The sequence below is a fragment of the Schistocerca gregaria genome, chromosome 4 (assembly GCF_023897955.1).
Source record: "Schistocerca gregaria isolate iqSchGreg1 chromosome 4, iqSchGreg1.2, whole genome shotgun sequence".
NCBI classification, from domain to species: Eukaryota; Metazoa; Arthropoda; class Insecta; order Orthoptera; family Acrididae; genus Schistocerca; species Schistocerca gregaria.
Window position 1 is genome coordinate 751,387,666 of NC_064923.1, and position 23,373 is coordinate 751,411,038.

The 23,373-nt window shown below is 38.8% G+C and overlaps 1 protein-coding gene across 1 annotated transcript in view; it reads right to left on the minus strand.

Moving 5' to 3' along the window:
- The window catches only part of LOC126267237 (leishmanolysin-like peptidase), a 516,519-nt gene that overhangs the window by 34,783 nt on the left and 458,363 nt on the right, over window positions 1-23,373 (minus strand). Inside the window, exons 5-10 of the mRNA XM_049972220.1 lie at window positions 23,041-23,158; window positions 22,675-22,865; window positions 22,165-22,365; window positions 21,104-21,329; window positions 18,164-18,351; window positions 10,417-10,549 (exon numbers count right to left, since the gene is read on the minus strand). Coding sequence (XP_049828177.1) covers window positions 10,417-10,549; window positions 18,164-18,351; window positions 21,104-21,329; window positions 22,165-22,365; window positions 22,675-22,865; window positions 23,041-23,158 — 1,057 coding nt within the window. The remainder of the gene's footprint in view (window positions 1-10,416; window positions 10,550-18,163; window positions 18,352-21,103; window positions 21,330-22,164; window positions 22,366-22,674; window positions 22,866-23,040; window positions 23,159-23,373) is intronic.

Here is a 23,373-nt window from a genome sequence, read left to right on the forward strand (position 1 = left end):
TTAAAAAAAGTCTCTACTGCACAAAAGAAGGGTAAAATCAGTACAAGAGAAAAACTCTAGATTAACTATTAACGGCAGTCTGATCTCAGGTTATAGATTTCTAATAACCATACTTTCACCTCCTTTTGTTTTTGTCATCCCCTTTTAATCATCCTTGATTAATCACCTGATGCAATAACTTCTATCTTTGAGACATAACAAGTTGGAATGCTTCCATCTGCTATATTTTCTACACACTGAATAACTAAATTTTTTTCTGATTTTTTTTTTGGTTTTGATACAGTAATACTGTTGTACAGGAATATGGAGTACATCCATAAATAGTTTTACAGGAAGTTCAGTTAAAAGTTACAACTAATTGAAAATTATACTATAGAAGCTAATGGAAAGACATTTTGAGTTAATAGGCAGAATACGAAGTGCTGTTACCATTAATTCCAAAGGAAAAATTTAACTCTTTCTGAAAATGTACTTTAAATTACCTGAAACTAATTAACTTACAAAATAAGTATGGACCCTCATAATTTCAACTGCTTATTTTGTCACAGTGCTTGCTCGACTCTGAACTTGATCAGTGTACTTTTGCTATTCTATTTTTTTTTCCCAAATCAGATAATACTCATTATTAACTGATCAGCCCTCTAATTAAGATTCTGAATCGTTTATCATAATGTAAAATTATTTTCAAGATTGATATAGCAAAGTTCCATATGCTTTTATAATTTACTTACTTTCAACATTGTCCATAAACCAAACAACGGTCCAAATTCATAGGCCATTCAAAGAAGCAGAAATTAACCTAGCCACTTTTCAAAACATCATGTAATTTCTAAGATCAACAAATATCTGTATGCCAATATTTAAACAGCTAACACCACCATAAAATCTCTAGTCTCGGCATGCTCTTGAACAAGTAACATCTACACATCTGAGAGTCGAGCTAATAATAGTGTAACACCTCCGTGACAGCCCGGCTTCAGTTACAAAATGAGTAATACTTATGTCAAACGAGGCTGTGACCCAGAAATAAAAGTAATAACTAGTACTCTGCAAGCCACTTATGGTGTGTGGCAGAGGGTACTTCTGGTACCACAATCTGATTCCCTGTTCCCCATTTCAATCAAGAATGATGCGTGCGAAAAATGACTGTCAGTGTGCCCCTGTATTAGCTCCAATTTTTTGAATCTTCTCATTTTAGTAATTTCACAAGACACGTGTGGGAGGAAATCTGACTCTTCCCAGAATGTACTCCCTCAGAATTTCAATAGTGATCCACTCTTTGATTCACAACACCTATCTTGTAGTGTGTCTGCCACTGGAGTTTGTTGGGCAGCTCTGCAATGCTCTCGTGTCAACTAAATGTGTCTGTGCTAAAACACGCTGCTCTTCATGGACCTTCTCTATCTATTATATTAGTCTTACATGGTAAAGGTCCCAAAGAGATTAGCAATACTCAAGAATTAGTTGAACAAGCGTTTGAGAAGCCACTTCTTTCATGGCTGAGTTACATTTCCTTAGGACTCTTCCTAAGGATCTCAGCCTAGTATCTGCTTTTCTACTATTAGTTTCGTGAGTTCATTCCACTTAAGGTCACTCTGGATGGTTAATCCTAGATATTTTATGGTAGGTACTGTTTCCAGCAATTTGTCATTGATGGTGCAGTTGCGCAGTATTGGAGTTCTTCTCCTATGTATGTCAAATATGTTCAGGATCAACTGCCACTCACTGAAAGTCCTTTTGCAAATTGCTACAGTCTTCTGATGATGTTACCTTCTTGCAAACCACTGCAGCATTTGTCAATAGCCTTAAGGAGTTTCCAACAACTTCTATTATATCATTTATATAAATTGTAAATAATAGCAGTCTGATCACATTTTATTAAAGTACTCCTGCAACTAACTTTGGATCTGTCGATTTTGTTCCTTTAAGAATGACATGTTGAGTTCTCTCTGCGTGAAGTCTTTAATACAGTTGAAAATCTGCCTAATACTCAGTAAGCTCATGTTTTTTTTCACTAAACAGCAGTGTGGTACAGTGTCAAGTGCTTTCATGAAGTTTAGGAAAATGGCATCACTCTGAGTACTGATGTAGCAGTGCTGTGGATCTCATGCAGGAACAGAGTGAGCTGAATTTTGCAAGATCCCCATTTGCAGAATCCATGTTGATTTTTACGGAGGAGATTTTCATTCTCCAAAAATATCATAATACACGGGCACAACACGTGTTTCACAATCTTACAACTTACTGATGTCAGTGACATATGCCTATAATTACATGTATCTGGTCTAGAACCCATTTTGAAAATGGTAATGACCTGCACTTTTTTTTTGCAGTCACTAGGTGCCCTTCATTACTCAGTGACCTACGCTGTACTGCTGCTAATATGGAGGCAAGTTGTTTCACATCAGCTATGTACATTTTCACAGGTATCTCATATGGTACTGACACCTTTCCCTTACTGAGTGACTGTAGTTGCTTTCCTATTTCATGATTGCTCCCCTCAATATCTACCATTTGAGTGTTCATATGATGATTGAAAGTAGGGACCAAATTATGATTCTTCTGTGATGAAACAATTTCAGAAGACCGAAGTCAGTACTTCAGCCTTCACTCTATCATCTTCCATTTTGGTGCCAGTATGGTCCTTGAATGAATAGTTACTTTTGATCTGCTTACTGATTTTATATAAGACCACACCCTCCCTCTTAGGGTTTTTAAGTCAGATTGTTTGGAAAAACTTCACTCTAACAGCTCACAAACTGTACTGCATTTGAGTTGGATCACATGGGTCATGTTATTTACTAACTCAATGACGAAGTCACATCAATGACGATGTGTTTCAATTACATCACATTGTGAATTTGCATTCAAGATGGACAACAGTGATTAACTTTGATAATGATGTACTGCTAAGATAACAATCCAATACAGCAATAGACAGTGCTGATTAGTATGAACATACTTTTACTGTGTATCTCATATAAGTGGGATGTTTTTGCTCAATCTGAAAAACAGAGCATTATTCTGGTGAAATTATTCTACCACTAATATTGTGACTTATGTTGACTGACCTTTTGCCACACTAGGCTATTGCTAATTATTTTGTTGAGAGTAAGTCTATTGCAATAAAACTGGATAGAAAAAACTGTAGACAATTGCAGTATGGAATGTTGCTGTTGTTACTGCTGTTGTGGTCTTCAGTCCAAAGGCTCGTTTGATATAGCTCTCCATGGTAATCTATCCTGTGCAAGCCACAGGTAACTGCTGCAACCTAAATCCCTCCTCATTAGTTACATGATCTACCCATCTAATCTTCAACATTATTCTGTATCATAAGATTTCAAAAGCTTTTATTCTCTTTTTATATAAACTGTTATTATCCACATTTCCCTTCAATACATGGCTACATTCCAGACAAAAATCTGCACAAAAGACTTCTTAACACTTAAATCTACATTTGATGTTAACAAATTACTCTTCTTCAAAAACGCTTTCCTAGCCATTGCCAGTCTACATTTTATATCCTCTCTACTTCGACCATCATCAGTTATTTTGCTCCCCAAATAGCAAAACTCATCTACTATTTCAATTGTCTTGTATCCCAATCTAATTCCCTCAGCATCACCTGATTTAATTCGAATACAGTCCATTATCCTCGTTTGCTTTTGTTGTTGGTCATCTCAAATCCTCCTTTCAAGACTCTGCCCATTCCATTCAACTGCTCTTCCAAGTCCTCCATTGTCTCTGACAGAAATACAATGTCATCAGCACATCTCAAAGTTTTTATTTCTTCTCCCTGGACTTTAATTCCTACTCTATATTTTTCTTTGGTTTCCTTTACTGCTTGCTCAATGTACATACTGAATAACATGTGGGTAAGCTACAACCCTGTTTACTTCGTTCTCAAATGTTTCCCTTCCATACCCTTCGACTCATAACTGTCATCTAGTTTCTGTACAAACTGTATATAACTTTTCAGTCTTTACCCGTGCTCCCTTCAGAATTTCTGAGAGAGTACTCCAGTCGACACTCAAAAGCTTCCTCTACAAAGTCTACAAACATAGGTTTGTCTTTCCTTAACCTATCTTCTAAGATAACTCATTAAGATCAGTAATGCTTGCATGTTCCTACAATTCTGTAGAATCCCAACTTATCTTCCCCAAGGTTGGTTTCTACCAGTTTTTCGATTTTTGGTAAAGAATTCATGTTCGAATTTTGCAACCATGACTTATTAAACTGATAGTACGGTAATATTCACACCTGTCAGCACCTTCTTTCTTTGGAATTGGAATTATGGTGTTCTTCTTGAAGTCTGAGGGTATTTTGCCTGTCTCATACATGTTGCACACCAGATGGAAGAGTTTGGTCGTGGCTGGACGTCCCTAGGATATTAGTGGCACTGAGGGAATTCATCTACTCCATGCGCCTTTTTTCGACTTAGATCTTTCAACAATCTGTCAAATTATTCTTGCAGTATCACGGTATCACGGCCCCTTCCATTTCTGTAATACTGCCCTCAAGTTCATCTCCCTTGTACAGACCCTCTAAATATTCCTTCCACCTTTCAGGCTCCCTTCTTTGCTTAGGACTGTCAGGCTCCCTTCTTTGCTTAGGACTGGTTTTCCATCAGTGCTCTTGATATTCATACAGCTGCTCCTCTTTTCTCCAAAAGCCTCTTTAATTTTCCTGCAGGTAGTATCAATCATTCCCCTAGTGATATAGGCTTCTAAACCTTTACATTTGTTATCTAGCCATTCCCACATAGCCATTTCACACTACCTTTTAAACCTCATTTTTTAGACATTTGCATTCACTTTTGCCAGCTTCATTGGCTGCATATTTTATGTTTTCTCATTTCACCAATTAAATGCAATATCCCTCATGTTATCCAAGGATTCCTACTAGGCCTTTTCTTTTTACTTATTTTATCCTCTGCTTCCTTCACTATTTCATCTCCCAAAAATATCCATTTGGCTTTTACTTTTCCCTTTCCCCTGTAATAGTCAACTGCGCCTCATGCCAGTCTGAAACTCTCAACCATCTCTAGTTCTTTCAATTTATCCCTGTCCCATCTTCTTAATATTCAACCTTTTTGCAATTTCTTCAGATTTTTGAAGTTCATAACCAATAAATTGTGTTCAAGAGTCCACATCTACTACTGGAAATGTCTTGCAATTTAAAATCTGCTTTGAAAATCCCTTTCTTATCATTACATAAGCAATGCGAAACCTTCGTGTCTCCAGGTTTCTTCACTTATACAACCTTCTTCCAATGATTCTTAAACCAAATGTTAGTGATGATTAAATTGTGCTCTGTGCAAATTTCAACCAGCTTCCTCTTTCATTCCTTGCCCCCAGTCTCCATTCACCAACTATTTTTCTTTTTGTTTAATTCCAGTCCCCCGTCACAATTAAATTTTTGTCTCCCTTAACTATCTGAATAATTTCTTTTATCTTATCATGTCTTTCTTCAATCTCCTCTTCTGTCAAACTAGTCAGCATATAAACTTGTTCCTGTACCTCCATTCAAAAGAGAACTTTTAATGCTGAGCTGGCCACAGACCATTAATATTTCAAAAGTGTTGTTGAAATTTACTAATTCTCAACATTACATACCGTGTGGGCTTTATTAGTGGATTAGCCTTCTCTCACTGACAATTTTCAGCCAGTCACAACATTGAGAGAAGCGAGACCAGCTGTCAAGAGCAGCAAAATAGGTGAAGTGAATTAATTACACCTTCTTCCTATTCTACCTCGACTCCACAAATGGCTTTTCTACAACAACATATTTGTGTATTGTGCTTGCTTAAGTGAAGCAAAGCTTGTCCTCAGCCTGAAGTTTGGTTTGAACACCACACTGCTTTACAGGCATGATCCTGTTGAAAGTGGTGTGCCTTTGCCTTCCTCTGACCTCTGAAACAGGCAAACTCAGCCTCTTTAATATGGAAGCTGAGTCATGGTACAACTCAGCATTTTTCACATACACAACTCACTGCCAGTGGAGCAAAGAAAAATTCTAGACTTGTTGTTGTTGTTGTTGTTGTGGTCTTCAGTCCTGAGACTGGTTTGTTGCAGCTCTCCATGCTACTCTATCCTGTGCAAGCTGCTTCATCTCCCAGTACCTACTGCATCCTACATCCTTCTGAATCTGCTTAGTGTATTCATCTCTTGGTCTCCCTCTACGATTTTTACCCTCCACACTGCCCTAAAATACTAAAGTGGTGATCCCTTGATGCCTCAGAACATGTCCTACCAACCGATCCCTTCTTCTGGTCAAGTTGTGCCACAAACTTCTCTTCTCGCCAATCCTATTCAATACCTCCTCATTAGTTACGTGATCTACCCATCTAATCTTCAGCATTCTTCTGTAGCACCACATTTCGAAAGCTTCTATTCTCTTCTTGTCCAAACTATTTATCGTCCACGTTTCACTTCCATACATGGCTACACTCCATACAAATACTTTCAGAAATGACTTCCTTACACTTAAATCTATAATCAATGTTAACAAATTTCTCTTCTTCAGAAACGCTTTCCTTGCCATTGCTAGTCTACATTTTATACCCTCTCTACTTCGACCATCATAAGTTATTTTGCTCCCCAAATAGCAAAACTCCTTTACTACTTTAAGTGTCTCATTTCTTAATCTAATTCCCTCAGCAGCACCCGACTTAATTCAACTACATTCCATTATCCTCGTTTTGCTTTTGTTGATGTTCATCTTATATCCTCCTTTCGAGGCACTATCCATTCCATTCAACTGCTCTTCCAAGTCCTTTGCTGTCTCTGACAGAATTACGATGTCATTGGCAAACCTCAAAGTTTTTATTTCTTCTCCATGGATTTTAATACCTACCCCGAATTTTTCTTTTGTTCCCTTTACTGCTTGCTCAATATACAGATTGAATAACATCGGGGAGAGGCTGCAACCCTGCCTTACTCCCTTCCCAACCACTGCTTCCGTTTCATCTCCCTCAACTCTTATAACTGCCATCTGGCTTCTGTACAAATTGTAAATAGCCTTTTGCTCCCTGTATTTTACCCCTGCCACCTTTAGAATTTGAAAGAGAGTATTCCAGTCAACATTGTCAAAAGCTTTCTCTAAGTCTACGAATGCTAGAAACGTAGGTTTGCCTTTCCTTAATCTTTCTTCTAAGGTAAGTCGTAAGGTCAGTATTGCCTCACATGTTACAAAATTTCTACGGAATTCAAACTGATCTTCCCCGAGGTTGGCTTCTACTAGTTTTTCCATTCGTCTGTAAAGAATTCATGTTAGTATTTTGCAGCTGTGGCTTATTAAACTGACAGTTCGGTAATTTTCACATCTGTCAACACCTGCTTTCTTTGGGATTGGAATTATCATATTCTTCTTGAAGTCTGCGGGTATTTCACCTGTCTCATACATCTTGTTCACCAAATGGTAGAGTTTTGTCAGGACTGGCTCTCCCAAGGCCGTCAGTAGTTCCAATGGAATGTTGTCTACTCCGGGGGCCTTGTTTCGACTCAGGTCTTTCAGTGCTCTGTCAAACTCTTCATGCAGTATCCTATCTCCCGTTTCATCTTCATCCACATCCTCTTCCATTTCCATAATATAGTCCTCAAGTACATCATCCTTGTATAGACCCTCTATATACTCCTTCCACCTTTCTGCTTTCCCTTCTTTGCTTAGAACTGGGTTTCCATCTGAGCTCTTGATGTTCATACAAATGGTTCTCTTATCTCCAAAGGTCTCTCTTAATTTTCCTGTAGGCAGTATCTATCTTAACCCTAGTGAGATAAGTCTCTACATCCTTACATTTGTCCTCTAGCCATCCCTGCTTAGCCATTTTGCACTTCCTGTCGATCTCATTTTTGAGACGTTTGTATTCCTTTTTGCGTGCTTCATTTACTGCATTTTTATATTTTCTCCTTTCATCAATTAAATTCAATATTTCTTCTGTTACCCAAGGATTTTTACTAGCCCTCGTCTTTTTACCTACTTGATTATTTGCTGCCTTCACTACTTCATCCCTCAACGCTACCCATTCTTCTTCTACTGTATTTGTTTCCGCCATTCCTGTCAATTGTTCCCTTACGCTCTCCCTGAAACTCTGTACAACATCTGGTTCTTTCAGTCTATCCAAGTCCCATCTCCTTAAGTTCCCTCCTTTTCGCAGTTTCTTCAGTTTTAATCTACAGGTTGTGGTCAGAGTCCACATCTGCCCCCGGAAATGTCTTACAATTTAAAACCTGGTTCCTAAATCTCTGTCTTACCATTATATAATCTATCTGATATCTTTTAGTATCTCCAGGGTTCTTCCATGTATACAACCTCCTTTCATGATTCTGAAACCAAGTATTAGCTATGATTAAGTTGTGCTCTGTGCAAAATTCTACAAGGCGGGTTCCTCTTTCATTTCTTAGCCCCAATCCATATTCACCTACTACGTTTCCTTCTCTCCCTTTTCCTACTGCCGAATTCCAGTCACCCATGGCTATTAAATTTTCATCACCCTTCACTATCTGAATAATTTCTTTTATTTCATCACACATTTCTTCAATTTCTTCGTCATCTGCAGAGCTAGTTGGCATATAAACTTGTACTACTGTAGTAGGTGTGGGCTTCGTGTCTATCTTGGCCACAATAATGTGTTCACTATGCTGTTTGTAGTAGCTTACCCGCATTGCTATTTTCCATTTCATTATTAAACCTACTCCTGCATTACCCCTATTTGATTTTGTGTTTATAACCCTGTATTCACCTGACCAAAAGTCTTGTTCCTCCTGCCACCGAACTTCACTAATTCCCACTATATCTAACTTTAAACTATCCATTTCCTTTTTTAAATTTTATAACCTACCTGCCCGATTAAGAGAGCTGACATTCCACGCTCCGATCTGTAGAACGCCAGTTTTCTTTCTCCTGATAACGACATCCTCCTGAGTAGTCCCCGCCCGGAGATCCGAATGGGGGACTATTTTACCTCCGGAATATTTTACCCAAGAGGATGCCATCATCATTTAATCATACAGTAAAGCTGCATGCCCTCGGGAAAAATTATGGCCGTAGTTTCCCCTTGCTTTCAGTCATTCACAGTACCAGCACAGCAAGGCCGTTTTGGTTATTGTTACAAGGCCAGATCAGTCAATCATCCAGACTGTTGCCCTTGCAGCTACTGAAAAGGCTGCTGCCCCTCTTCAGGAACCACACGTTTGTCTGGCCTCTCAACAGATACCCCTCCGTTGTGGTTGCACCTACGGTACGGCTATCTGTATTGCTGAGGCACGCAAGCCTCCCCTCCAACGGCAAGGTCCATTTTTTTGAATAACAAATATCCTTAAAACTAAAGCATGTAATCTAAGGTTGGTAATTACATTATGCAACATTTACAATCTAGATTATATAGTTTATTTTTGAAGTTGATTGTGGGTGTGTCAAGTATTATTTAGCAAATGTTATCAACATTATCAAATGGAAGATGCAAATGTTTCATACAGAGAATATAAATAAATAAATACAGAAACAAGAGCAAGATAATTGCATAGCACTCTTTACTTACTATAACATGGTGTTATTGTGAACTTTTCCATGTATTGTGCTCTTTCTTCCCCTCTTTACAAACCCAACCCACCACTCTTTCCAATCCCTCCAGCTACCATCACTAATTCAATTTTTTTTTTTTACTTTGAAATAAAACTGCTGTCTGTGAAAGACTGTCACATCAGTCACTATATTCAGAGAATGTGCACTTTGTTAGTGTTTTTGTCTAAGAGACAAATGTGAGGCAAATACACATACAAATGTAGATTGATCCTTACTCATTAGAATTCAAAATCAATTACTCGAAGAACTCCCTAAATCTTGGATGTGATTGCTTCTTATTAAGTATTTTGTCATTCACAACAAAAGTTTTTCCCCAGTCACATCCCCTAGCTTCTCTTACAAAGACTTACATAAAGTACAGCAAGAATAAATTAGTTGCTGCTTCAGTGTCTATAAGGGAAAGAAAGTTATGTCCTTCGGTGTACTTGTTCCACATTTCATAGAGAGGGTTAAGAAAGACGACATATAATATGAAAAGAATAATTACTACTCACCATATAGCATAGATGCTGAATCGCAGGTGGGCACAACAAAAAGGACTTTCAGAAAGTAAGCTTTCGGCCAATAAGGCTTTCATTGGAAATAGACAACATACATGCATGTACAAACACAAATACAACTCACACGCACATGACCACAGTCTCTGTCTGCTGAGGGGTTAAATAAGACTCATTTCTTACTACCTGTACATGAAAACTGTTGCCTGTGATGGAAGACAGCTTTTTAAATTTCTGACCATATATGAAACAGAATTCACTTGGATCAGAAAGACATAACAATGTAATTAGAAGTTACATAAATAAATTACAACTCTGTTGATTAAACATTTGTTACCTGATAGAGTTTAGGGAGTGTGTCCTGATGTTCCACAAGGTTGCACAATGCTACAGAGCTACGATCCTCAGTACATTCTGTTTCCAAGGGATCTCTCTTTACTTTGTTGCAGAAAGGATGTATTGATTCCCCTCTGGAAAAGAAAAATTAATATTCCTATGCATCTGGATGTGTCAAAAACAAATAAGTGTATCTAATATGCTAAGCTACAATATACGCATATGATATGCAGCCAGAAAATGAAATACCATTTAAACAGAGTACTACATTTAATGTGTGCTGGTATTAAAATAAGTCCTTATATAAAAGATTTAATTTTTATTACTCTTTATTGCCTCTCTTTTTTGAACAACTCATTTCCTTCCTCAGACTTATTCTAATCTGCTTCCAGTTCTTCCACTTATATAACACCATCAAGGACAAGGTCATTTGACAGGTAAGTAAGACAGATAATTCATCATTGTACGAGTATATGATGACAAATGCATATCAAATAAAACACACAGATCAGTAAAGGCTGCCCAGACAATCACATCAGTACACAATGTAACACCCCACCCCACCCTCCCTCAGTCTGGCAGCAATGCAGGTGTGTCCAGAATGAGATTTTCACTCTGCAGTGGAGAGTGCACTGATATGAAACTTCCAGGCAGATTAAAACTGTGTGCCAGACTGAGACTCGAACTCAAGACCTTTGCCTTTCACGGGCAAGTGCTGGACCAACTGAACAACTCAAGCCCGACTCGTGGCGTGTCCTCACAGCTTCAATTCTGCCAGTATTTTGTCTACTACCTTCCAAACTTCACAGAAACTCTTCTGCAAAACTTGCAGAACCAGCACTCCTGGAAGAAATAGCGCCCCTTCTTGCAATTCGACAATGCTTCTTGCACATCCTGGAGAACAAGTAAGTTCCCACTTCATCATGTCCTATTCATGTTGACTTGGGGAGATGTCTGGTGACGTTGCTGGCAAGGGTAGTTGTATGCCATGAACACCCCATTATGTCACACCAGCAACCTGTGAACACACACTGCCCTGCTGAAAAGATACATTCCTTCCTGTTGAAGGAATGGCATTAGTATGGGGATAATCGCCTGTGAAATGCAGTGAGCCACTGTTTACTTTACTCTGCAGACACACCATGGGTTGCAACTGATGGCCCTCTACACCACGAAGCCTGGGAATGGATCTGTGTTCAACCTGGAATAGGCAGATCACCAGGTGAATGCCTGAAACTCTATGCCCATCACTCACATACAGACAGAACCTACTTTCATTACTAAAGACAACAGAGTGACATTCCACTTTCCAGTTAACTCTTTCATGACGACAGAGTAACCATGTTTGGTGGTGTTGTGGTGCCAGTGGTAGCCTGGCAGAAGGTACACTTGATCTTAATCATGCTGCAAGCAAACCGTTTCCAACGGTTCCCGATGACACAGTAGGTGCGACATATGCCTGGGTTTCATCCCTGGATGTCAGTCAATGGTGCTCGCTCACTGCAACAATCTTGATACACATCTGTACTACGCAGACATCCAGAACGTTGTCTACAGGTGTAGAAATGTTCCACAGACTGCTGTTGAAAGCAGAAACACATCACTGATACACTGTGCCCAGCATGTGCACCAATTTAGCAATATATTCATCCAGATTGTTGCAGGCCCACAGTGCAACCCTGTTCAAATGGTTGAAGCTGTGCAACAAAAGTATGTACTTGTCTGTGGTGTATGGTTGTCCCGTAAAATGAATGTTGCTATATTCTTCACCTTTAAACTCAGCACATTTATTATTTGCAAAGTCAAAACAAAGGGTGCACAGACATGCCTCCTAAGTGCTATCTGAACAGCGATGACTGTGACAAATGAATCACAAACACTAAAACCCCTCTGTATGCAAATATTATATCCTGTTGTCACTGAACACAATTCTTGAGTGTGTTGAATTTTTTTCAGCATTGTAATTGTTTGACAAAGCCGCACACTATGAAGGAAAACGGGTCAATGTGTGCGAATGAGCCGACCTTAAAGCTCAAGCAGTTAGCTGACTTAACAACCACCGAGCTTTTTCCCACCGAACAATGCCACTTGATTATTTTCCGATTTCATTCACTGTCATCTATTTCTTTAATGTTGATCACTGTTTCCTGTCCATTTGCCGATTTCATTCTTTGTTTGAAATATCTCACTTCCCCTTCTGTTTTATGAATCCTTCATTCTGGCATCAAATGTATTTTGTTTGGCTAAAAATATCAGAATGCAGTTATTGGATCTGTAAGAAGGAATACAGGGGCAATTTTACAATCATAATGAAACATCACAGGGAAGTGGGAAGGATCAATCTGTGAGGATCATAATACTGAAAGAAGTGGCTTTGCAAAATCGTAAGACTTGACATTGAGGGAAAGTCAATGTGATTATGTTCCACAGAATGCAAATTCTGCCTTCAGGTAGAAGCTACAAGAGCATTTTTACAGGTTACTTTCTGCAGTATTGGTAGCAATATGACACAGCATCCACTGATACTTGGTAGTCTCTGGGAGAATTGTTCTGTAACATCAAAAAATCATTGGCCTGCTCAGAGCACTCGATTTAATACAACAGTATGCGTCCAACAGTTTTATAACTCAAACCTATCTCCAGATCACAATGGCATCCCTTCTTGTTACAGGTTTCTACAAAGAATGGACTACCACACACTTTGAATTTTTTTGTCACCTTATCACAAGTATGCTCATGGAGAGCAAGAAGTTGACAGAATGTGTGTAACAGACTACTATGTGGGATAGCTGCAGGAAAATCTTCAAACAGTAAGTCGTGAAGGTCAGCTGATAGTTGCTTACAAGGGCTAGGCCTCAGACGAGTGATAGGGCACATTCCAAGACAGCAGGGGATCACGAATTTAGTATTGGATGGAAGTGTGGCCAGTAAGCATCATAGAGGGAGACCAAGACACGAATACAGTAAGCAGATTCAGAAGGATTTAGGCTGCGGCAGTTACTCAGAGCTGCTCAGTTTTGGCAGGTTGCTTGTGCACAACCTAAGATGAAAGACTAAGATATTTTCATTCAACATCCTCCCACCATCCCCTTCTGTTTTTGATAAAACCTACCCTTATAAGTTCATGAGCCCAATCAGCAGGATCAATAGAGAATTGAAAACTGAGTTTTTTTTATCAACATGTGTAGGGTCTGCAAATTCTTATTTTCCTTGAAATTGAAGATGGAAACTTTTCCAACAGCCGCTTATGTACACACAAGGTAAGAGCTGTTCAACAAAGGCACCGCTGATGTACCAACCAAGGTGTCTGGCTGCAGAACGGAAGACCTGTGTTCAATCCCCAATTGCGTTTTGCAGATTTTTCTTTTATTTGTATTTTTTTCTGTTTCAAAATTGACAGGCATAGGAGGGTCAATAAGTTAAATAACTCAATAGGGAATAATAACAAGGTAGGTAAATAAATTTCTCCTAGAACCTGCATTACTAAAGAATTAAAATTTAACCCTGGCCAATTGACAATGTCACTTTCCCTCACTCTCTACAGTAGTTGTAATATAAACATTTGAATCAAATATACTTGTAGTACCAAGAACATTTTATGAAGGCAATCGTCCATACCTACATCATTCCTTCCAAAGATTTGAAGGAAAACAAACTATGTTTACATTTAAAAATATTTATTTTATAGAAATTATCTGAAAAATAGGTGCTGAAAGTTGATCATGAATCATGCTGTGAATCATTATTGCATCCACTCAGTTGCACAATTTGAGCTGTGTTCCCAGAAGCAAACTGTAAGTTTGAAGACTTGAAATAATGTTTTTAAGTTGGCGATAAAAATAAACATCATATGGCTAGCACACAGGTGTGTTAGTTTGGCAGTATTACTTCTACTGTGCAAGTCAGTTGACCATAGTCGTCTATAAATATGGCATTGCATACTATGGTTTTAGTTTGTCCATCTCAAGAATCCATTACTGAGACAAAACTTGCTATCAGCAATGAACGGTTTTAAAATGCTCTCAAGATATATTTTGTAACTCCCATTATTCTATTTCCCAAATTTGTAGCAAGTTAAGTTTATTTAATAAGTTTGATAAACAATTGACCTCTTCTACATGCTGAGGGCCAAATTAATCATTAGTTTCTTGCAAGCAGGGAAAACTTTAAGCAACAATTTTACAGATGCTGTGATGGAATACTGCACTGTGTATGAATGCTTTATTTTATGTACATTACCATCTGCTACACGGGTTAGTTTTTCTATCTTATGCAACAATGTGCTCATCTTCACACCAATCTTACTTGGAATTGTTTCCATACAAGAAGGCTTGAAACTTTAATTCTTCACTAATCCAAGTTGCTCAAGAAACTTATTTGCCTTCTTTGTTATAGACTTACTTACATTATTCACCCACATGTTCCAACTCGTTTCAATGTACAAAAAATTGTAGAATGTAAATGGTAATCATATACAGGGTGTTACAAAAAGGTACGGCCAAACTTTCAGGTAACATTCCTCACACACAAAGAAAGAAATTATGTTATGTGGACACGTGTCCGGAAACACTTACTTTCCATGTTGGAGCTCATTTTATTACTTCTCTTCAGATCACATTAATCATGGAATGGAAACACACAGCAACAGAATGTACCAGCGTGACTTCAAACACTTTGTGACAGGAAATGTTCAAAATGTCCTCCGTTAGCGAGAATACATGCATCCACCCTCCATCGCATGGAATCCCTGATGCGCTGATGCATCCCTGGAGAATGTCGTATTGTATCACTGTCATCCACAATACAAGCACGAATAGTCTCTACATTTGGTACCGGGGTTGCGTAGACAAGAGCTTTCAAATGCCCCCATAAATGAAAGTCAAGAGGGTTGAGGTCTGGAGAGCGTGGAGGCCATGGAATTGGTCCGCCTCTACCAATCCATCGGTCACCGAATCTGTTGTCGAGAAGTGTATGAACACTTCGACTGAAATGTGCAGGAGCTCCATCATGCACGAACCCCATGTTGGGTTGTACTTGTAAAGGCACATGTTCTAGCAGCACAGATACAGTACCCTGTATGAAATCATGATAACGTGCTCCATTGAGCGTAGGTGGAAGAACATGGGGCCCAATAAAGACATCACCAACAATGCCTGTCCAAACGTTCACAGAAAATCTTTGTTGATGATGTGATTGCAGCAAAGTCAACATTACCTTCCTTCAATTGGGCCAACTGGCGGTGAATCGAGGAAGTACAGTGCATACTGCTGAAACTAAAATGAACTCTAACATGGAAATTAAGCATTTCCAGACACATGTCCACATAACATCTTTTCTTTATTTGTGTGTGAGGAATGTTTCCTGAAAGTTTGGCCGTACCTTTTTGTAACACCCTGTACAGGTTTTCTATTTCCCACCAAGATGATTTGGTGATTACACCTGTGGCACTTTTCTTTAACAGCACACACCTTATAGATAAACTGGCAGCAGTTGAAAAAGTTTATTTCCTCAATTCCTAGAAGAATATGCATTTGCAGAACCCATATTTGATGATGAAAAATGTTAAGTTTTCAATTATCTACTGATCCCATCAATTCTGAGTTGACTGTGTGTCTTGAACTTTAGTGCTTGTTTTCTCAAAGATTGGAGGAGGGAGGGGAGCATGGAATTTCGAACCAAAATCCCTCACAGTCTTTATTTCAGGTTGTACACAAGCAACAGCCTAAATTGGTTGGCCGTGTCTGAGGCCTTCGTCTCATTTGTGGAAACTGCACAAGTACTTAAAATGACGTTTAAAAGTTTCAAAAATGTGAATTGTTTTTTTACACTCACAAATATTATGGAACAAACAGGAATTATTGAAACTATAGGTAGTGGAAGGTGATTTATTAAATACAAGGATCCAGATGTTACAATAACAAAACTATGACAACGAAACCACTGTCTTACATTTCTGTGCAGTCCAAACTAAATGCAGAATTGAGGAAAATGTTACCCCCCCGCCCCCCCCCCCCCCCCAAATACGAGCAAACAAACATGTACTTGGCTTATCTGATAAAAAATCGCAATCCTTTCCACTACTTTGTACAAATTCTGTCCAAGTGAAGGAAATTAAATGTACCATACAATGTTTATGCAATAATTTGTGGTAATTAATTTCGCCAGTTCTTTAAAAAATCACAGATGTGTAAGAGCAAGTAAAAATTTATCAAAAAATTGAAATTGGTATCTAGGTACACAGTAATCGAGCTGCTTTCTGATGTGCTACAACTACAAATTATACATTCAAAACACGCGTTTTTGAGAAATCATCCTCACCCACAAAAAATCAAATATTGATGAACATGTTCAATTAAACCAAAAACATCACAGCAGCTAAGTGGTTAAACCATAAGCTTAAATGCAGACATCTGCTTAATGACATACTTTATCACCACTGCTGTTATTGTTTAATGATTTTCTTATGAGCTGCACTTCATATCCTCACCACTGTTAAAGTGTTACTTTAGTCTTGATGAGAGAAACAGAGGTGTGAAAAAATGAGTTTACTTCCCCAGTCGATGTTACCAGCTTATTAGAAGTCTGCTCAGTGAATTTCTGTACACTGTGTAAAATGTAAAGTCGAAAGAAAGCTCAGGCGCTACAGTTTCACTTCATGCTCTCTATCACTGCTGCTAATCTTTACAATCTACAGTGTGTGGTGCAAAGTACATATACGAGTAGTTTGTGTAGTCGTTGGAATTGTATCATGTCAGATTTGAACACAAAGTCTCTAAAATGCGCAATCGCAAAATCCTTGTTCTACTTTCATGTGACATCTCTGCCACAGACCATCATCTGCACAAGGAGTATATTTCCAGCATTTCACAGAATGCTTTCATCCCTACTTGCATTTCCCTCACAGAAGGGCCACTCCCCCTCTTCACAAATCCAGTAGGCGAACTCATTTTGTGAGTGTTAGTGTGGTGTGGTGGCTGTGCTGACTATTGGGAGACTTTAACAAGTCACCAGCTAATAGCAGTTCTCTAGCCAAAAATGGGTGATGTTTCCTTGATTATGACCGAGCATATTCTTCGAGACTAAGTGTTCGAATTTAAAACGCTGAGGGTTGATATTGTTGCTGAATACGGTACATCAGAAATAAATGTAAAAAGATGAGACAGGCACAGCAATAGGTGGTGGCTTGCTTGGCCTCTTCGTTACATACTGGCTCGGTCCAGAACATTTCGCTTCAACTGTCTTGTTTTTCCATTACCGCTGCAACCTGTATCATAACTGCACAGTGAAGCTAAATGTTGCAAGTTGTGCTGGCAAGCAATCCTCTCTCACATCTTCCATCTCCACAATGGCTTAAAATATTCCCTTAATTCCACCATCACCCGTGGTGTGAACCACTTGTCTTTTGAGCCACTTATAATTTGTTCAGTCACATCAAATGACCACAGGAAGAAAACAGGACAAAGTCAAGGAAGATGCCAAGTAAGGATTTAAAACTGAGGTAAATGTTCCTAGAAAGAAATGTGAAATTGGGGAATTTTTAGCATTGGTCTTATAGATTTTTCACAGGGGCTACATATTTATGACAAAAGCAATGGGCTGGAAGCAAAGAAGGATTTAAACAGGAATATGAAGTGATACTATCTGGTGGACCTGAATGAGATACAAAGCAATTAGAATTATGATGAAGACTATGGTTACAAAGATATATGAATCATAAGCCAACTGAAATTGTTTAGAATGGGACTGACCTTGCAGACCTCTTGTCCATCCATTCCTTGCAGCTCTCAAGAGCAAATTCACAGCCGAATCCTCGACCCCAGTTTAATAGCTGTGCCACACTGTAGTTAGCTCGGTACCAACCTGTATCTTCCATCAGTGCCAGAGTGATGCGAGAATACACAGGATTCTGTGTATGTGTACCAGTCATTGCTTCATTCTGTTGAAATATTACAGAAAAATTACTTAAAATGATAATCAGGAGAACAAAAGTAGAGGAGTAAAAGAAAAGACATACTGAAGAGAAGAAGTGAGCAATTACTAAATCCTCAGTTACTAAAATCTACCAAAACTAATCATCAGAGGCAGGACCTTTTATGAGGTAAGTTGTTGATCAGAAATAACAAAGTAGTAGCAACAGTATGCAAAACTAAACAAACTTTCTTCTGCTTCAAATAATGCATTGTAATGTGCAGGCTCTGTCAAACAATTTCCAAGAATTAGAAATAATACTAGGTTCTGACGTAAATGCTGATGTTATCTGCATAACAGAGAACTGACTAGAAAAAAAGTCAATAGAAACAGTAAAAATCCCAAGTTTTCTGCTATGTAGTTCAGTTAGCATACTGTTTCTTATAGACATACACTCGATTATTGTGTGAGTAGCTGTACAATCATTGCAGTTGACTTCCATGCAGAAGACCCAGGTTTTGATTTCTGGTACTGCCACGGATGTTTCCTTGGTGGCAGGATTGGTATAGGGTGTGCTCAGCTTCACGATGCCAACTGAGGAGCTACTTGACTGAGCAGAAGCAGATCTATATCACGAAAACTGGCAATGGCTGAGAAAGCAGTGTGCCAAGCCCCTCCATGCCACATGCAATTACACCATTGATGAAGTATGACACGGTTGTCGGTCAATACTGATGAACCTACTGGGGCCTGTGAATGGAGTTTACATTTAGTTGGTAACTGCACATTATACAGACCTCTGGTAGAGACTTTAAAGGGAAAGAAGGCCACTTTTGCTTACTTTAACATTGATTTTTTAAAATCCTCAAGTTGCAGAGATGAATTACTATATGACAGGGAGTCCCAATTTAATACTCATAGTAAATACAATGACAGAAATTTCTATGAACTGCAAAACTGCAAGAGGCCATTTTTTTAATTCAAGGAACCTACTTCCATGCAATAATAAAATGCCTTGTGGAAATAGTAAAACAGTAAATAAGGGGTACAGACATGAGGTTCTGTTGGTAACCTTGAAATTATGTTCAGAAGAAGGGCCACTCATCAAAATGACGGAGTGCAGGCATCCCAGTGATGGTAATGTAACAGGCTTCTGCATCTTGTTATGATGGGAAATACAAGATGAAGTGTTCCATGAAACAGATGTAAACAGAATGTTCAATAGCTTTCATGTAACATGTAATTATTATTTTGAAATGGCCGTCCCACTTAAGCACTGCAGATTAAAACCAACTGGAAACAAACATTGGGTTACAGCTGGTATAAAAATATTCATAACAAAGAAATATTTCTCTACTCATACAAAAAAAACACAAAGTACAGTAAAATCTATCACAAAGTTATTAAGGATGCAAAAAAGAGGGGTAAGTTACTCATGAAAATTAACACACATGGGAGAGAGAATGCAGGGACTCCCCTCATGGATTCTGTGTCCACATTCACCGCCTAGAGGGTCCATTGTACAGCGGAAAGACGTGTCAAAACACACAATGAAAACATCTCATGGGTATCAGTACGCAAAGCTTTAGATCACCCTGATAACTCATAACTTTGACCTTTTCCAGGAGGAAATTGGCCACAAAAGCCAGAATAAAGGTGCCGGTATCAATGCAATTATCCTTAAAGTCTTTCTCAACATGTAGATCAAAATGAATGCCCATCCTTCAAGATTGGCCCAGAGTTCCTCATCAGTTTGAAGGATGAGGTCTCTTTGAAAAATGACTTCCTGAACCACTCTATGAAAAATCCCTGAATCATATTCAAATACTGGTGTGGAGTAATGGACACTGGGATGTCGCCATGACGATCACAGGCACGAATGGCTGCAGACTGGGTGGCAAAAGTAGTTTTAATCAATAGTGATCCCAACCACATATTACACTTCACCAAATTTGTCTTAAATAGTTTCCATGAAAAATAACGGCTGTGGCACTGAATTTGTCCACATCAGTCCTGGTGCAGGGTTAAATGATTCATTACCAACTAAAGAGATGGCCTTAGAGAAAGGGTCAGTTTTTTTGAAGATTCGTATGCTTTATGTGCAAAACATCTGCCCTTACATCACCCACTCCAGTTAGGGGCTCGACCCATGATTGACTCCCAGCTAAAACAGAGGCTGTCTGGTTTGGTGGCCATTGTCAGGAGTTCCAATGCTCCAGAATGACAAGCAACCACTCCTAAATACACACAAGGAAAGTATTTGCTCAGGTATCAAAAGTAAAGGACAACGGTGTCTAGGAAAAGATGGAAGAGGCAGTAAGGCCTTGTGCCAAAGACGTTAAGTGAGATGTTCTTCCCCCGTTAGCTCACACTACAGAGAGAAGGGGAGGAGACACCCCAAATGGGACCAAAAATGCCAGAAAAACTGAAAAATAAAAGCAAGAGGAACGAAAACCAGAAGGAATACCCGAAATCAGGAGGATAGCCAAGCTGATGCAAGTGAAGACACACAGAGAGGAAAGAGGGGGCAGAGGGGAAGGAGCAGGGACTAGGAGGGAGGCGGGGGGAGAGGGGCATGAGGAAGGGAATGCAGCCCCAAAAGGAAGAAAGTACCACAACAGCTCGGGGCCCTATGAGCACCATGCATGAACTTGCTTAAGAGCCACGAGACCCCTGGAGGTGGAGGGGGAGAGGAATTTTCCATATATCTATTACAAAAGCAGCTTTGTAACAACAGCACACATAAGAATCCTCCAATGAAATTATTGTAAATCATATACCTCAAACAGTCTCTTCTCCCAATGCGTGAGAGCAGTACCCTCTTCACCCTGGTCCTCCAGTTCTGCACCTTCTAAATCATCACAGCCAAAATGCAACCGAACTTCTTTGGCAACTCTGGGAGTTACCATAACCTGCAACTCACGCTTCACTCTACCACCATGCACAAGCCAATCCTCTCGGGTGATATTGCGAATTACTCTGTCACTCCATTGTCTTGCCTGTAACCTGAAAGTACAAAACAGTTTTAATGGCATTTCAATGCAGCAGCTTACTTGAATACCACTGCAAGCATTAAAATTGTAGTTTCAACATCATCAAGATCTACAAAATGGAATTTTCTAAATTAAAGTAAAAATGTCACTTTCTATTAAATTTCTGCATTTCTTGAAATTTATGAAACTTAATATCTACAGTTACTTGTTAACTACAAACCATCTTCACACTTTATCATTGCAGTTGTTCACTGGGGAGTTATGCAGTTTTTTCTGACACATTTTGCAGACAAAATGCAAAAACTGTACCACATGATACACAAACCCTCTCGTTTATCGAAAATATACTGTCAAGTATGTTAAATAATCTGTTACTTGTCTTGAGGTCCTCCTCTCCCTTTCCTAATGAGTATCAAGGGCAAAACCAATAAACCAATCCACAGCAGAATTTGGTCTGTCTGGATGAGCTCTTCCTAAATGTCTAAAGGCTATTGCAAATCCTGCCTGTAGGATTAGAACCACTACAGTTACAAGCAACATTGGCATGAGAAACTGCAAAGTAGCTGATACTTTTAAGACCTACAAGCTGTAAAAATTATATATAAAAATGAAGGCCATCAAGAGAGAGAGAAAATAAATTGTAACTGCACATGTTAGTGTCATTGTTCCTTCAGAGTGAACCAGTTCCATCAAATACTAAATGTGGTGTAATATTCATATTATCAAGACACACAAATTACGAAGTATGTCAAACTTTCATGCAGTAAAGGTAAACCACCAGCAGAAAACCTGAGCACTGCTAACATCAAGATATAACAAATTTTAATAATATAATGTGACTCACTCACTTCTCGTTGAGCAGTGGTTTGCCAGTTTCCAGTCTCGGAGTTAGCGGGTTGCCATCATCATCGCGGTAAAATGCATACAAACTGACAGAGAAACCCAGTGCATGAAGGATTTCGTGCTTCACTGTAGACAGAAGAATTTCTAGTTCTTGTGGTTTTGTGCTGATGCTACTGGGACACAGATTTGCATGGCCTGCAATTGGTCTGAAAAAAAGAAACAGTAATTTTCATTGAAAATATATGCTGTTGATATTAGACTACGATGTTGGTGGAAAAACATTTCCTTACACCACCTCAAGTAATTACAACGAACAAGTTATCTTTTTTGTTTCTTTTCTTCCGTGAACTGTAGTTGGCACTTAGCAAAGTTGAATCAAAGTGTCATGTAAATATGACTTAGAGAAAGATTGTTAGAATAGTCAAGTGATAGTCATCACTTTAAAAGTCTGTTAAATAACAGACGTATTCCAATGAATCTACAAAAAATAAACCAATTGATGGTGAGTGTCTCACCTGTCAAGTGCAGCTTCCTGCTGACAGTGAGCAGCATACGCAACAGTCATACCCTTGTGGCACCTCGTCGTCTCCATCGCAGACACGTAGAACACAAAGTCTGCCCCTGATATGCCTGGGCCTGGAACAGCAGCTGTGCCGTTGCCAGTCACTTTACAATCTTGTCCTGTGGCATTGCATGTACGACAAGCCTGATGGGGAAAGAAAATAATGATGATAGCATGCAATGATGTTTCACTGCAGATGTACTCTATCTTTCACAAGTTTATGATTTTAAGTGCTGATATCTCAATGAAAACACAATGCATATACTATAAATTACAAGTTACGCGTCATTAACCAAATGCTCCTACTAGGAACACTTACTTCAAGATGTTCTTCGGGTACAACAACTTCTCCACACATTGTTTTGGCTTCACACGAGTTTTTGCAGTACGGATGTGGGTCTCTCTTACGATAAAAAACTTGATTATTTTCACATTTCCTGTTAAAAAAATATGTTTCTATAGAAAATTTAAAAGAGTCATTAATTAAAATTAAAAATAGGAGTTTAATACTGCAGGAACAAATTGTAATAAGCCATTAATTAATATGTAATAACAAGTAAAGCCTTCCTATTTAAATAAAAAAGTAGGGAAAGAGCACCGATTCATCGAGAGGAGGACATAAATGATAATGAAGACTTTGCTAGGTCTTTAC